General features: G+C 40.1%; 1 protein-coding gene across 1 annotated transcript; it reads right to left on the minus strand.

Annotated features, from left to right (window-relative positions):
• Nucleotides 1–8,386: 8,386 nt before the first annotated feature.
• dusp6 (dual specificity phosphatase 6) lies at nt 8,387–12,643 on the minus strand. Its single transcript, XM_084396650.1, has 3 exons — nt 11,576–12,643; nt 10,600–11,034; nt 8,387–9,993 (listed from the first exon to the last, which is right to left on the minus strand). The coding sequence occupies exons 1-3, from the start codon at nt 11,973–11,975 to the stop codon at nt 9,680–9,682; spliced, it is 1,149 nt and encodes a 382-aa protein (XP_084252776.1). The 5' UTR covers nt 11,976–12,643; the 3' UTR covers nt 8,387–9,679.
• Nucleotides 12,644–12,886: the final 243 nt, after the last annotated feature.

Genomic DNA, 12,886 nt, shown 5'->3' on the forward strand with positions numbered 1-12,886 from the left:
CAAAGGACGTAAGGCTCGCCTTTGCCCCAAGTGAATTTCGGACTGGTTGAATGAGAGGTCAGGGCAGTTTAACACCACTTCGCTCAAAGGGTAAGGTCATGCTTGGGCAGGTGGTGGTCAGTTTAGCACAAGAGTGTCTGCCTTCTCTGTGTGTGTGTTTGTGCAAGACAGGAAGCAGAACTGTTACGCTAGTAAATACCAGCGCACAGGCATCTGACACGATGGGAAGCTGGAACGTCTGAGATACGGGCTGGGGGTGCTTTAGTTGAAACAGAAATAGGCCTGCTATAGCCTCAGTGTTTTGGCATGTGGAGGGGAGGAGGTTTGTGCAGTGTTGGGTTTCACAATTGCTGGCGTCCTGAAAGGAGAAAAAAGTGGTGGTTGTTCTCAGCGCTAGCTAGCTTCCTGTTGCGGCTCTGTGTCTCTACATGTGTTTGTTTGAGTTTGTTTATGAGGATGTTACTATGACTAGGATGTGAGTGAGTCATTTAGGGCCAGAGTGAAGTTTCATTCTTAGTTTGTGTGTGTGTGTGTGTTGCAAAACTAGTTTGTTTGGCACCATTAAACGAGTTGTCATACTTGAATTTATGTCTGTTGTAACTTCACCTCCGATTGCATGTTTTTATGCCACTGAGGATGTCATTTTTAAATATGGTTTTGCACATCAAGTCCATTAAGAGTCGTGGGCTACTTTAGATGAAGCCTTAAATTATACAGAAGTGTATCCGTTTTGGTGTTTGCCGAGTCTCCACTAAAGGTAGAAAGAACAGGGCTAAAAGACATTATTGATTGTAATGTGTTTCCTGTTCTTAGCTTTCACTCTGGTGTCAATCTTCAGAGAGAACACAGTGTTCTAACAGACTGTGTATGCATACGACAGGCAAGCGAAACACACATCTCTGAACTAAGACTAAATGTCATCACAAAATCAATAGTATTAGCATAAAGAAAATTAGTTCTGGTTTTAGGACCAACCATATTTTTTTTTGCCTTTTACATTACTATTTTTTTTTATATTATATTTATTACATAATTATATTATATAATTAAGGTTTAAAATAAGGGTTAATATTCGATATAATGTAATCGATATAAAATTCTGTTACAGTTTTTCTCGATTGCTTAAACACATTTCTTGAAACTATGCCTCGTATTCTCAAAACAGTGAACGTCTGACCCAATTCCCCAAACATCCTATTTTGAGGTCAAAATGAAGCTCTACACTCAAAACCATTCACTCTTGCTGAAAAACCAAACTTTGCCCTCAGACATCACACACAAGCCCTCACAAACACACACACTAGTCTTACACACTGGTGCAATAAATTCAAAACAACAAAAAAGAAAAATCGAAGTTCTGATTACTGTAACTGTAACACATCCTTTGTACAAAATGGAAGCATTCAGAAAACTCGTTCACAGAAAACACAGTGTACTGCACTCAAAAGTTACAGTAGAGCAGTCTGAAGTACATCTACTGTACCTGTTTTTCTCCATGAAGGTTCTTATGATCGAGGCGACGGTGAAGCGACTCAAGTTTGCCCAGCCTCCCTCATAGTCATACCATGGACAAAAACATGAGCAACTAGAGTGGCACTTCTTGTCTTTTTAGCCTTCCTCATCCTCTTCCTTCACCTCTTCCTCCACTCCCTACTGCTCTTCCTCATCCTCCTCCTCCACTCCAGTGTCCTCAACCTCTTCCTTCATGTCTTTCTGGATTCATTGTTTCAAAACCCAATGAACTGACTCTGGCCCTTTTATCCATCTATTGAAGGTTCTGATTGGTGTGTGATTCATTTTTACTCTTAGTGTTTCCACTTGGGTAATTGTGTGCTAACTGAGCAGAAGCTGTGCTGACTTGAAAGAACAATATTGAACGCTAGTGCTTTCTAAATGACAACATGGTGCAGGCATGGATGTGCTTTTTGATAAATGGCGTTATGGTTTTGAAAATTTAGTTCAAAAGCCTGGTTATAGTGTTTAAGCAATCAAGAAAAACTGTAATATATATATATACACATAATATTAACTTAAATTATTTAGTAATTCATGATAATTCAAAGTATTTGGAACAAGCAATTAAATAGTAAACAAAAAGATGAAGTGTATCTTTGATTTATGATAATTTATCATTTTTTATAACATGTAAATATTTAATTAGAAATCAAATAATAAACGAAAAGAAAAAGTGTAAGAATATGTTATTATGTTTCTTGGATTTCAGTAATACTTTTTTTGTGATTAATTGTGATTAATTGTCACAAATATGGTGCAATAAAAATGCATATATATACACACACACACACACACACACATATATATATATATATATATATATATATATATACATATATACATATACATATATTTTATATTATACTTAAAAAAAAAATGTATATATGACCCAGGTTTCATCCAGGCCAGGTATGTGTGTAGTGAGATGTTATCATAAACATCAGGACTGTACTTTTGTCTGTAAAATAACATATTTGTAAAGACAATAAACCCTCCCTCTACACTTCTAAACGCAGTCCTTTCTGTAAATGACATGCTCTGCTCTACCTATCCGGCAGCGTTCATTCAAACAGAGGCCGATCCATTCAGAAGCCCAGAGTGCACTGCACACTCATTCATGCGCAGCACAAGCCCTGCCTTCGCTCTCTCTCTCTCATTCACTCACTTTCTTTATTTATTTATCTCCCGGGTTTGCTTAGCAACCGCGTCGCAAAGTGAAGCACTGCAGCGGTGAGTCAACCTGCTGTCGTACTGGCGAGAGATGGAAGGACAGATGATATAAGCTAGAGATGCTGTCAGACTCAAGTGATGTGAATTTAATCTAAACCAGGTGAGAAACTGGACACATTCAGGTGTTAAAATGTATGTGTGCTGTTAAAGGTCACAGAGGTCAGATGCACAACTTGAGTTTCCTACCGTTTCGCAGGTCTGCACTCTTCACCCTTCTTCTTTACCCCAGTTCTCTCCCTCACTCCACTGTTCTTGTTTCTGAACCATGAGACATATTAATCATTTCCTGGACTGCAGCCACTCACAAGGCAGGTCTGAGCTCCTGTGATCTGAGTGAGTCTTAACTCACTTCCTGTGTCTGGCTGAGTTTGTGTGCTGAGTGGGCGAGCTGAAATGACTAGAGCCGTGTCACAGCACTGGAAAAAGAATTAGAAAGACAAAGACGCGGCGAGAATATAAATCTGCATCACAATCTGTAGGTGTGTATCCGTGTCATAATTAACTTTTATTTTTAAGAGCAATATTTGCCACCTGAGGGCGTTTATGAGGGCGTATTTGTTATCTAACCATATTACACACATTTTGTCATCTATTTTGTCAAATGCTTCAACTCAATTGACTGAGATAATGAGAGATAATGAGCCTGGTTTCTCCCAAGGTTTTTTCTCCCACTGTCGCCTTTGTCGCCTTTGTCGCCTTTGTCGCCTTTGGCTTTTGGCTTGCTTAGTTGGGGACACTTAATTTTCAACAATATTACTGATCTGCCTGCATTGACACCATTACATGAGAACTGAAATGAGCTGGATGATGAAATCACTGTTTTCTCCAGAGCGGCTGTATATATAAATGAACTAAATTAATAACTTTTTTATAACAAAAATGAACCATCACCGAACATACTTAAGCTGAACTATGATGCTAGTTTCTTCTAGATCTGCTGTACAGCCGGAACAAACTTTGTTGCATTGTTTTCCAATGTTTTCCAACACTCAGTTTTGTAAAAAGCGCTATATAAATAAAGGTGATGACTTGACATCAAATGATCTTGACTCATTGAACCTAGGTCAAATTAGTAGGATTGCGTGAAGTTTAATTGTCTTTTATGAACCGCTTTAGCCCTGACTGGTTTGTTAGGTTAATTCAAGTCAGGTTTTGGATTGTAATCCCCACTTTTCTTAGCGCACTTTATGGAACAGGTTTCTGGTGTGTCTGTATAACAACGGTCTAACCTGGTTTGCTGGAGGTAGTGTGGGTTGTTGAGGCATAAAGTTTTTACTTTTTCTCTCCCTTTTTGTCTCTGTCGCGCTCTCCCCCTCACACATGTTATTTTTAAAAGCACTTTTAAATGATAATGACTATTTTTACTCCTTTTCCATCAAGCTGCGTGGGCTCACACAGAGACAGCGGCGGGTGATTCATATCGGTTGGAGTGCTCCTTTTGTGAACTGCTGCCGCCACAGCTCTGCTGTAACACGGCCTTCATAGAAATGAAGCCACGAAGGGCCTTGAAATGGATGGAAGCAACACAAACAGATCTGTAAGCTCTGGGCTGACATTCACAAAGCAAATCTATTCATAGAAATTCAAGGTTTAAATGTCTTCATTTCATTTGCACCTGTTGTTGTAGCTTGTGATGTACAGCATGTAAGACTATTAGGATGCCATTAGCGGTTTTTCGCTAATACATCTGTTGTTCATACTTTAACTTCAATTTGTCCTATTTATGTTTCTAAGTGAATAGACTTACGGTTTTCACCTGGTGAACGATAATACAAAGGAAAAACTAACTTGAGAGAACCCTAATCTTTTAGCCAGTGTCTGTTAGCTTTGAGGCTAAATATTAGCACAAGCCTAAACATTAATACGTTTTATCAAATACACACATTTAAAATTGTGTCTTTCTCTTCTAAAACATTCATGGCTCATCTTGCACTACATAGATCTTACCCAATCAGAGGCTTTCTAGAATGAGATTGTCCCGCCCACCTAATACCGCCTACTTCTGACTAGCAATAAGAATTAGCAAATCATGCTCCTTGGTGTGAGGTAAAATTAAAAGATAATGGTTAAAAAGGGGAAGTGTCCCTCAATACAAGTCACCACAATTTCCTGTTTTAGTGTTAAACACATGAACAAGAGCCTTCAATGTTATGAATTCATATGTGTTGCACACCTGATTGCAAATAACACGGACACACACTTTTGGTTCTGGTGGATTAGAGAATATGGCAGCAAAGTCCGTCATGCTGTAAATCAACAGCACATCTCATTTCTGCGAGCAGGAACGGAAGGAATCTCGTGGAGTTTTTGTCATGGAGAGACAAGCGTGGGCTGCGACGAAGCACAGAGCGACAGAGTTCTTGTTTTCCGCCGCTAAAGTCCAGAAGCGAGTGAAAACACAAAAAAACAAAAGATTTAATACCAAACAAAGCACTTCTGTGTGTCCCTTCTTGGAAGACATTCCAATACAGCATTCCAGAGCTTGTGTAGGTGGAGATCTCGACCACTGGGTCTGAGGATAATTAAGTTTGTAATTTTTAATGAAATGTCCCACCTACACACACTGAATGTCCTGAAACCTCTTTGTCTCCTTCGGACTACCCCTCTCTCTACATACACGATATGATATACATGAAATGATATATAATATCCAAAAAATGTATTATATCTTTGTGTGTGAGTATATATTAGTGCTGGCAAATCGACATAATAATCACATCTAACATAAAAGTGTTTGTTTACATAATATATGTGTGTATATATATATTATTATATTTAGATATATTATATATGTATATGTATGTGTGTGTGTGTATACTACATATATATATACTATATATATAGCCACATGTACACATCGTACATGGGAAGGGAATCCAGAAGAGTTGCTTTTTAAGCACACACACACATATATATATACGCATATTAGTGCTGTCAAATTGATTAATCACAATTAATTGCATTGCGAATAATCACATCTAACAATGAAGTTTTTGTTTACCTTATACACACACACACACACACACACACACACACACACACACACACACACACACACACACACACACACACACACACACACACACACAGACACACACACACACACACACACACACACACTGTGTACACATATATATATGTAAACAAAAACTTTTATGTTAGATGCGATTAATCGCAATGCAATTAATTATGTATTAATATATATATGTGTGTGTGTGTGTGTGTGTGTGTGTGTGTGTGTGTGTGTGTGTGTGTGTGTGTGTGTGTGTGTGTGTGTGTGTGTGTGTGTGTGTGTGTGTGTGTGTGTGTGTGCTGAAAAAGCAACTTATCTGGATTCCCATCCCATGTACGGTATGCACGGCTCTTCAATTTCTGATGAAAAATATCAACATTATTGATGTCTTCTAAGCAGTTCTGGCTTATTCTGAAGCCTCTTTGTATTCAAAGTGAGTGTGAGATGGAGAGCAGGAGGTAAAGAGATCACTTTGCCAGGGGTGAGTTCTCTCCCCACGTTGGCGGAAGTTCTTACTCTCCATGTGGGTGGTTTGGAGAAGAGCCCGTAGCAGTTAAGTGTGATAACAGCGTATCCTCTGTTGCCCACTATGGTGTTTACTCACAGCACTCAAACTCTGTTTTGCCCTGTGTATAACCTCCAGGATGTTTAGTCTTGATAAGCTGTTTGTTATGGAAGAAAAGAAAGATGAGATAATAGACATGCTTCCATATTTCTTTTAAGTCTGTACACCTCCACCATGTTGACAGAAAAAGCACAGATTTGTAAGCTTTTAATTGGTATGTGAGTCCGTGGCTTGATTTACACTTTTTAGTTGTATCAGGTTCTTGAGAAAATGTTCTTGATAGGTTTTCCAGATTCTGATGAACTGATGCTGGAAGAACTGGAAAATAAAAGGTTCTCCAATGGCATTAGGCTGTAAAAATGTAAAATTGCAAAGAAAATCATGCACTAATGAACAATAATAAACCTTGAGAAAGGGGGTGGATCATCACACCATCTGTTTTGGCCCCAGTGACTGGCTGGTTGTGCACCTGCCCGTTAAAAGTGATTGACAACAGGCGAGGTCATCTAGCCAGGGGTGGCCTGTACTCCTGCAACTCACATAACAACACAAATGGAGGAGTGCAGCTGGTGAGCAGAGAGGTGGTGGGTGGACGTTGCCTGATGGGAGTACGGGGCGGGTGGGGTTTGGGTCGCTGGAACTTGAGCACCGGAAATTGCTGGGCATGTTGGCAAATCCTTCACAGTGCAGTTTGTAACAAGAGGACGACAAGGGACTGAAACCCTTCACACAGGATTAGCACATTGGCCAAGTATAGTCACAATCTGTTGGGTTTATTTTCAATGCTTTAAAGACTTACAGACGTGTAACAGTAATACTGGGACAATGGACACATGTTGTCTTAAAACAAATTGTGCCTTGGTCCCTAAAAGCAATAACATATAATTTAATAATGTTAACATATTATTTGTAAATTGCAAATATATATATTTACAAACTCATGTTAGACGTGATTGACAGCAATAAATTCATCGATTTGACAGCAGCACTAATATATATATATAGTATACTAGAACACTAGTACACTAATATACTATATATATATATATATTAGGCTAAGATATTAAATTGAATTGAAATACATTTTGAATAATCACACACACACACACACACCCAAATGAATAATAGAATATATATTTAAAATAAATGTAGACTATTTACAAGGCTATTTTATTTCATTATTAAATTCAAATAGTTGTGTTTTGTTAGATAACTTATGTTAAAAAAAAACTCACGTTTTGAAGGATAACACACATATATATACACACACACACACACACACTACATTTGGACTATTTACAAGGCTATTATATTTAAATAAACTTTTTCATTAGTCTTAATATATATATATATATATATATGTGTAAGTATTTCATTTTGATGTAATATATGAATGTCTAAAATGATCTAATAGTTATAATGATGTGAAATAAATGAATGGGATTCGCCGAATTAAAACTACAGGAGTGTCTAATATGATAAATTCCATTCTCTAATACCACTCCTACTCAGATATGTATATATCTTCATGTTGACGGATACGTAGAATAGATCATTGTTGTTATTATAACAACAATATACTATTTTGCCATCAAAAATAAGAATTACTAATTTTAACCCTAGTTCTTACACCCACACAGGGATTATCCCTTTATCTGATGTATGCAAAAGCCAAGAGGGTGTCAGGTTATACAGCTTGTTTTTGCCTGGACTTGCTTTGAGAGCAGGAGCCTGATCACCTGACAGGAAGTGCCGCAGGGGGGGACATTTCACTCACCAACCCATACCTGGAAATACCAGCCTGTCCACATGGAAAGTTGTTTTGCTCACTTAACACTCAGTAACACTTTATCTTTTGTTTTTGATTGTACAACTGTTCTATATCAAAGATTAATCTAGTCTTTGGTTAGCTTTGACATTTAAATACTAAGTTATATATTTCTGTGATTAGTGAACTGTGTGCTAGTATATCTATTATTCGGCGCTTTTTCTGAATACATTTGGATTTTGTAATTAGTTTGAATTCATGTTTCATTTGAGCAAAGAAAACAGAGAGACATAAATACATTTGAATAGACAAAATAGCAATTTATTAATAACTTATTTCTTTACATTCGTAACATTGGGGGGGAATTGGTTTTGTAAAACAGCCCCTCCCCCCAATCAGGCCTTCGCTTTGAGGGACAACAAAACACTCTTGAAAACCATCACTTTTCTCACAAAAAAAACTGCATGTCACAGAACTTCCCTGAACAGGAGACGCAAAACATTCTCCCGGCTTTGTCAACACCCTTGCGCACAAAAAAATATGCATTTCTTGCTTCGACCCTTCCATTGTCCCCAGAAAAATTACAAAAAGCGAGTAGTATAAAGGCGTATGGGTCCTAAATGAGCATGCATCTGAAACCCCGCCGCATAGCATTCGAGGAATGCCTCGTACGCGTACAAGTTTGGACAACCCCTCTGAACGTGCAAGTTGGTATGGCCAGGTTTGCTAAAAAAATGTGAAAAGAAGCATATGGGGAACTGCTCTAAAAGTTTACCGCACAATAACACTTACGTATGTACAGAACTAAGGCAAGAGAATGACGACTTTGATTCGTGATGGTGGTTAAAAGGCTGAGAAAGGCGGAATTGATCCGTAAAGCAAAACTATAAATATATTATACATATACACATTGATGATTTTGCAAAAACCTGTTAAAATTTTTGGCATTTAACTCTTGGATAAAGATAATATTGATCGATATTCAGTTTTGTTTTACATAAAGAGAACGAAAAGGAGAAGAAAAAAATCTACAGCCGTTCCTTTAAAACAGGTGTATTCTAACTACGGCAAGGCTTACCAACATCTTAATATACACATGTATAAATGTTTTTAAAAATTTCTCCACGCAAATAAGTTGGAGTACAGTACACTCTGCCATCATTACCGAAGGGAAGTCTCATCCCGAAAACAGGCAAGTCTTCATTGAAGACAAGAAGAGCACACCTAGAAAATGTCAAGGTGCAAGTGCTAAACAAAACAAATGAGTATTTGTCATTGTTCAGTTCCAGTCAAGTCTCTTTGGCACACCAGCCCCAAAACATCGGACGTTCTTTCCATGCTTGAATATGTATGTATACGTATATATATGAAACAAACTACTTTAAAGAGTCTTGGAGGTACAGAGTCACATGATCTCTCTCCGTTTAACAGCAGCGTAGAAGCTCTGGGCACACCGCATGCCCCATCAGTGGCTACTCTGGTCGGCCGTCATCTCAAGCCAACATCAATAACGTCAGGAATCCCTCGACAAGACTGTCGAAAAAAAATGAAGCTTGTGTTTCGCTCGATTTGAGAAAAAGGAGGGTCCTCACGTGGACTCCAGAGGGTCCAGCTGAAAAACGTTGTGATTGGTTGGCGTGGTGAAGTACAATGGTTGGGTCGGGGCCGGCACGCGGTTGTCGCACGGGCTCTTGAGGCCCAGCGTGCGCTCAAAGTCCAAGAGCTGGCCCATGAAGTTGAAGTTGGGTGAGATGTTGGACTTCTTCATCTTGACAATGTCGTACGCGTCGTTCATGGACAGGTTGAGCTTCTGCATGAGGTACGCCACCGTCACAGTTACAGAACGGCTGATGCCGGCGAGGCAATGAACGAGCACGCCGCACTTCTGTCCGCGGGCCTCATCTGAGGGGGCAAAAAAAGACGAGATGATTAGTTATCTGTGTGCAAGTGACTTATGAATATGCAATTGTACATAAGCTCGGCTGTCGGAATTCATTACGGTCCCTGCGCTGACAAAAGGGGCCTCATTCAGCGGGATTTCTAGTGCATGACTGAAAACAACTCGCTCATTTCTCAGAGAATGCGACATGGAAATGGGCTATTAAGGTTAATCAAATGATCCTTCCGCTCGCCAGGTTACTTGACAATGGTGCCATTTGGGCGTGTAAATGTAGAAGTCATGGCAGCACCCTGTCAAGGCTAACAGGATGTCAACACGGCCCTGTAAATGGTCCTCATTGTGTGGCGAAACATTGCTCTGTCCTAGATTACTTTCAATGCTGCTAGCTTCCTTCCTGTTGAGCTCATATTACTGCCTCCCCCCTCCGTCTCCTGTTTCATCATAAGCCTTTGTGTCACAACCGCAGGATATGTTACTATGCAAACAATAAATACGGTGCCGTCCGTTTGGTTTCAAAACATTGAAAGGCCCTACAGTTTTAATCAAAACAGGGACTGAATGAAAAGCAAATTAAAATGAGAATAATTGTGTTTAAAACTGATTCTTACCAATAAAGCTGATTGCTTCTGGGAAGAACTGCGAGAGATTCTGGCTCCAGTGATCGGAGATGGGAATCTGCTTGTACTTAAACTCCCCAGCATTCTCGAACATGTTGGGAAGATTAGGGGTCACGTTCAAGATGTACTTGATGCCAAACTCCTCCAGGATATCAAGGTTCGTGGAGTCCTTTGCACAGCCCAGGTACAGATGCGGCAGGATCTCCACGGGGAATGAGGGCTGGGGGTTCGACAGAGGGCTGCCGTCTGAGTCGGTAGCGCTGCTTGGGTCTCGGTCGATGTCTGACTCGATGTCTGAGGAGTCAGAGCTGATCCGAAGCCCTCCGAGACCCAGGACCTGGGAGGTCGGTGAACTGCTGCTGGAGGAACCGTCGAGGTTCGTCTCGCACATTGTGGGAAAATCAGCTTGAAATTTGCTGAAGCCACCTGTAAAGTTCAAATTAGAAAACCATTTAACATTTATTCCTTCAAACTAACTAACTATCCTTTTTTTTATCTGATGAGCACTCATTTTTAATTACAAGTAGTGACTAGTAGTATCATTTTCTGTTTCACTAGTAACCATTCATTAGATGCTAGTACTCTTTATTTACTAGTAACTATTTGAACATTTATAGTTGAAAAGACACTAGAGTACCTATTTATTAGACATTAGTGTGTATTCCTATTGTTACTAATAATATTTTCAATATGACTATATTACTATTTTTAGTAGCCAACTGCAACTACAGTGGATTACGAAATGTGACTAGTAGCCTAACAACTGGGACAATTGGAATAGTTAACAACGGACGTGACAAATAAATACTTGTGACTAGATACTAGTTAGTACTATAAATATCTAATTCATAGTTTCAAGTGAAATACATGCAAGCAATTCATAAATACTAGTAACATAAAACAGATACTATTTTGTTGGCAAAAATATACCAAGTAAAATCGTAAAATGCAGTGGAAATGAACGTACCTTCCAGATAGAACGCTTTGTAGCCCTCGTCCTTCATTCTCCTCAGCAGTAAACCCAGCACGGACCCGCCGTCGATGTTTTCATTCCACTCTCGGCTGTACTCGTCGTACAACACGATAGTGTCCGTCTTGCACCTCCGCGCAAACATCTCCCTGTCTTCTCCGTTGGAGAGCAGAGACTTGATAGGCAGGTTGCCCTTCTTGAGTCGCCGGAGCATGAGGCTCGGGATGGCCACGTTAATGGCCGTTTCGACGTGCGACGATTCGTAGAGCTCTTGCGCTCGACAGTCCATCACGAGCAAACAGTCCCTGCGCGTTTCCAGCTGCTCCTTCAGCCACTCTACCGTCTTGCTTATAGCCATGACCGAATCGAACTGCACGGGTTTGAACTTATCGAGCATTAGTGAAATAAGGTACGGTACCGTGAGACCTTAAACTGCGGAGAAGACGCGCTGCAAGAGGCCGTGTACGTCTCAGGCCTGGAGCTTTGAGGTTCTCACGTCAAAGTCTCTTCTTCTGCACCGTCGAGATTATTTAAATCCTCGGGTTTTCCTTCGAGAGTCAAGCGCAGACTCGCTCTACTTCCACCCCATTCATGCAACTGTGTGCATTTATCAATGACTCACACTAGCCAGTGAGTGCGCGAGCCACAGCCACTGACGTTATCATATGTTATATAACCTCTTTTCTCTCGCGCCGTCGATTTTCGCAACGAATCAATCTAGATATCCAGTCGAATATCGATAGTAGACTAATAACGAATGCAAAACGCTTCGTAGCTTTATTTCCCTGCGTGATTTATCCCGGAGAATGCAACACTGCGTCCTCTAGTCCTAGATGCGCTCTCTGTCACAGCGAGCTCGTGAATGGATACAAGCGCGAGGCGTTTCAATGGATACATTATGTCGGCCAGCCAATCAGGAGGCGCCGAGAAATCGTCGCCGTGGAAACGGGGCCGGATGGAACAGACTGTGTTGATGAATTGTTAATAAGTTTGTCATTCACAAAAACGGAAAGGAATTTCCGCTCCGGATCAGCGGAGTGCAAACACACAGTAAAGAGGCACTGCACGGGAAGGAAGGAGTGCGAGTGTATTTGGTGAGGGGTCTATATCCTACCTCATGCTCAGGTTACACACTTGAACTCCGTTTAGCCACGTTTCAGCTGCTGTTTGTAGGTCGGTTTGTGGAGTCTCGTGCGTCGCTGCCTGCCGACGATTAAATGAACGTAGCCTATTTCATGTGCTGTCTGTGTTTTCAAACGTCGTTTTTAATTTCATACACTATAAAAAAATATTTTCACTATTCTTTTA

This window comes from Rutilus rutilus, assembly GCF_951802725.1.
Source record: "Rutilus rutilus genome assembly, chromosome: 23".
Taxonomy (NCBI): domain Eukaryota; kingdom Metazoa; phylum Chordata; class Actinopteri; order Cypriniformes; family Leuciscidae; genus Rutilus; species Rutilus rutilus.

What these genes read in the sequence shown, in the direction of transcription:
- dusp6 (XM_084396650.1), bottom strand. Translation starts at nt 11,975, where the DNA reads ATGCTCGATAAGTTCAAACCCGTGCAGTTCGATTCGGTCATGGCTATA. An exon ending in CAAAGCGTTCTATCTGGAAG is followed by an intron (nt 11,035 to 11,575) that starts GTACGTTCATTT and finishes TGAACTTTACAG; the next exon opens with GTGGCTTCAGCAAATTTCAA. An exon ending in AGAAGCAATCAGCTTTATTG is followed by an intron (nt 9,994 to 10,599) that starts GTAAGAATCAGT and finishes TTGCCCCCTCAG; the next exon opens with ATGAGGCCCGCGGACAGAAG.